The sequence below is a fragment of the Penaeus japonicus genome, unplaced genomic scaffold (genome assembly GCF_977035675.1).
Source record: "Penaeus japonicus unplaced genomic scaffold, GWHDUDI00000001_assembly GWHDUDI00000013, whole genome shotgun sequence".
NCBI classification, from domain to species: Eukaryota; Metazoa; Arthropoda; class Malacostraca; order Decapoda; family Penaeidae; genus Penaeus; species Penaeus japonicus.
Window position 1 is genome coordinate 27,196,301 of NW_028234415.1, and position 2,575 is coordinate 27,198,875.

The window sequence follows — 2,575 nt, forward strand, 5'->3', positions numbered from 1 at the left end:
GTAACAAGGAAAGTGTGCTCTTCACGCGAACGCACGGGGAGGAAAGCTTGCGGTTGTGGCGTGCTTTGTCCTTGTGGCTTCGCTGTTGTCGCCGGCGGGAGGTGTGATGGGCCTGGAAAGGGAGGGAGAGAGAGAGAGAGAGAAGATCGAGAGAGAGAGAGAGAGAGAGAGAGAGAAAGTGATTGATCGATAGAGAGAAGGATAGAGATCAATCGAGAGAGAGAGAGAGAGAGCACGCGAGAGAGAGAGAGAGAGAGAGTGAGACTTAATCCAGGCCTGATTAGATCAATCTCGGTCGAGGTCAGAAGCTCACTACCTATTGGCAACGCTTGAGTTTCGCGAATACCGTCAGGTTTGCAGAAACAGTGCCATCCTATCGTTCGCCCTGCGTGTATTGGGCAGTCAGAATGATAGAGCCTGACTGTCACCATGGAAACTGGTTGGGCTGGGTTGGTCGACACCTGCAGCAACCACAAACAAGCTTCCGGCATCGGTCGGGGGACAATTGATTTTTAAAAAGGGGGTCGGAATGCTCTTTCCGTGACCGCGTCTCCGGCATCGCAGAAGGCTTAGGGCGGTAAACGGCTTTGAGAGAGAGAGAGTAGAGAAAGCTAATATAGGACACATGCAGGGGTTAAGGAGGAACCAAGACGTCTGGTCGAATGCAATCTCTGGCAATCAATGATCTCAGTTGATAGCAACAGAGCAATCCAGGAGGTCCTCCTTGGCTAGATGTGGACATGGATGTGGAGTAGGACCTCTGGGTAGAGGGGGAAGGCAAGAAGTTGCATTGTCTTTTTTGCTTACGTGAGGGAGGGAGGTTGAATAAGAGGGAGAGCGTGAAATAGAGAGGGAGAGAGAGAGAGAGAGAGAGAGAGAGAGAGAATACTTTATACCCTGAATTCCACACCAACGCATAACAGTCGATGGTATAAGCTAGGGACTTCATACAAAGTGGCGCAGTACCACAAATATTGCCTGCTTTTCCTCAGCGTGTCCTTCACACTTAATGGGTAGGAGTAGTTATATATATATATATATATATATATATATATATATATATAAATATATATATATATATATATATATATATATATATATATATATATGTGTGTGTGTGTGTGTGTGTGTGTGTGTATAAATATATATACACATATCTATATGTATATATGTGTATTTATATATATATACATATATATATATATTTATATATACGCACACACACACACACACACACACACACACACACACACACACACACACACACACATATATATATATATATATATATATATATATATATATATATTATATATATATATATGTATATATATATATATATATATATATATATATATATATATATATATATATTATATATATGTGTGTGTGTGTGTGTGTGTGTGTGTGTGTGTGTGTGTGTTTATATATATATATATATATATATATATATATATATATTATATATATATATATATATATATATATATGTGTGTGTGTGTGTGTGTGTGTGTGTGTGTGTGTGTGTGTGTGTGTGTGTACAGTATATATATATATATATATATATCTATATATATATATATATATATATATATATATATACATATATATATACATATATATATACATATATATATATATATATATATATATATATATATATATATATATAGAGAGAGAGAGAGAGAGAGAGAGAGAGAGAGAGAGAGAGAGAGAGAGAGAGAGAGAAATGCTCACACACACACTTCGCGATCCCCGTCCGGCGCCGTCACCTCCTGGGCGCCGTCCTTCCCACGCCAGGTCCCGCCGGCCGATCCGCTCTGATGGCCAACGAAAGTCCGAAGCTTCCCTTTTTGCGAGACACGGTCCTCGTGATGAGAACGCGAACCCAGAGACTAATTATGTCAATGATGTTGTTGTTGGATTTAACTGATGTTGCATTTTGGATTTAACATTATAACGGTATATCGTGGTGGATTTTTTCTCAGTATGTATCTTGTGTGTCCTTGTATTTTTTTTTTTTTGTGTGTGTGTGTGTGCGTGTATGTGTGTGTGCGAGTGTGTGTGTGCGTGCTTTGAGGATGGGTAGAATTTTGTATGATTTTGAATTAGAATTCAAGGTAAGTCGTCATTTTGAAGAAACGGATTATTTTCCTCGAAGTAACGTGACTGACTCGTACTCCCAAGTGCACAAAAATAACAATAAACTTCCAAAGAAAGTTCTCCGCAGAGACGAATGACATTTACATTTTTTCCACAGAGAGATAAGAAAAGAAATGAATTTCCTTCAGACTCCCTGTCATAATTTCGCTGCAATTCATCAACGCGAAAACAGAAGTAGACAAGCTCATGCAACCCAGGCTGGCCGTCCACAAGGGAAAAGTAACTCATTAAAGCGCACGAAATGCGTCTGCCTCGGGATTTTCTCTCGCGTAATAAGGTGTGAAAGTGGAGAATTTCACTGCAAATGGCGGTGAAGTTTAACGCCACCGTCCTCGCGCCTAGAAATGACGCAGGGAGCCATATGGCAAGAGTATAAAAGTATAAGTATTGAGGACAACTATCTATCTGTATG

The 2,575-nt window shown here is 39.8% G+C and overlaps 1 protein-coding gene across 1 annotated transcript in view; it reads right to left on the reverse strand.

The window, feature by feature from the left end:
- Nucleotides 1-687: 687 nt before the first annotated feature.
- Nucleotides 688-2,575, reverse strand: part of LOC122265327 (uncharacterized) — a 13,485-nt gene continuing 11,597 nt past the window's right edge. Inside the window, exons 5-7 of the mRNA XM_086542928.1 lie at nt 2,334-2,501; nt 1,773-1,929; nt 688-760 (exon numbers count right to left, since the gene is read on the reverse strand). Of these exons, the coding sequence (XP_086399054.1) occupies nt 688-760; nt 1,773-1,929; nt 2,334-2,501 (398 nt within the window). The remainder of the gene's footprint in view (nt 761-1,772; nt 1,930-2,333; nt 2,502-2,575) is intronic.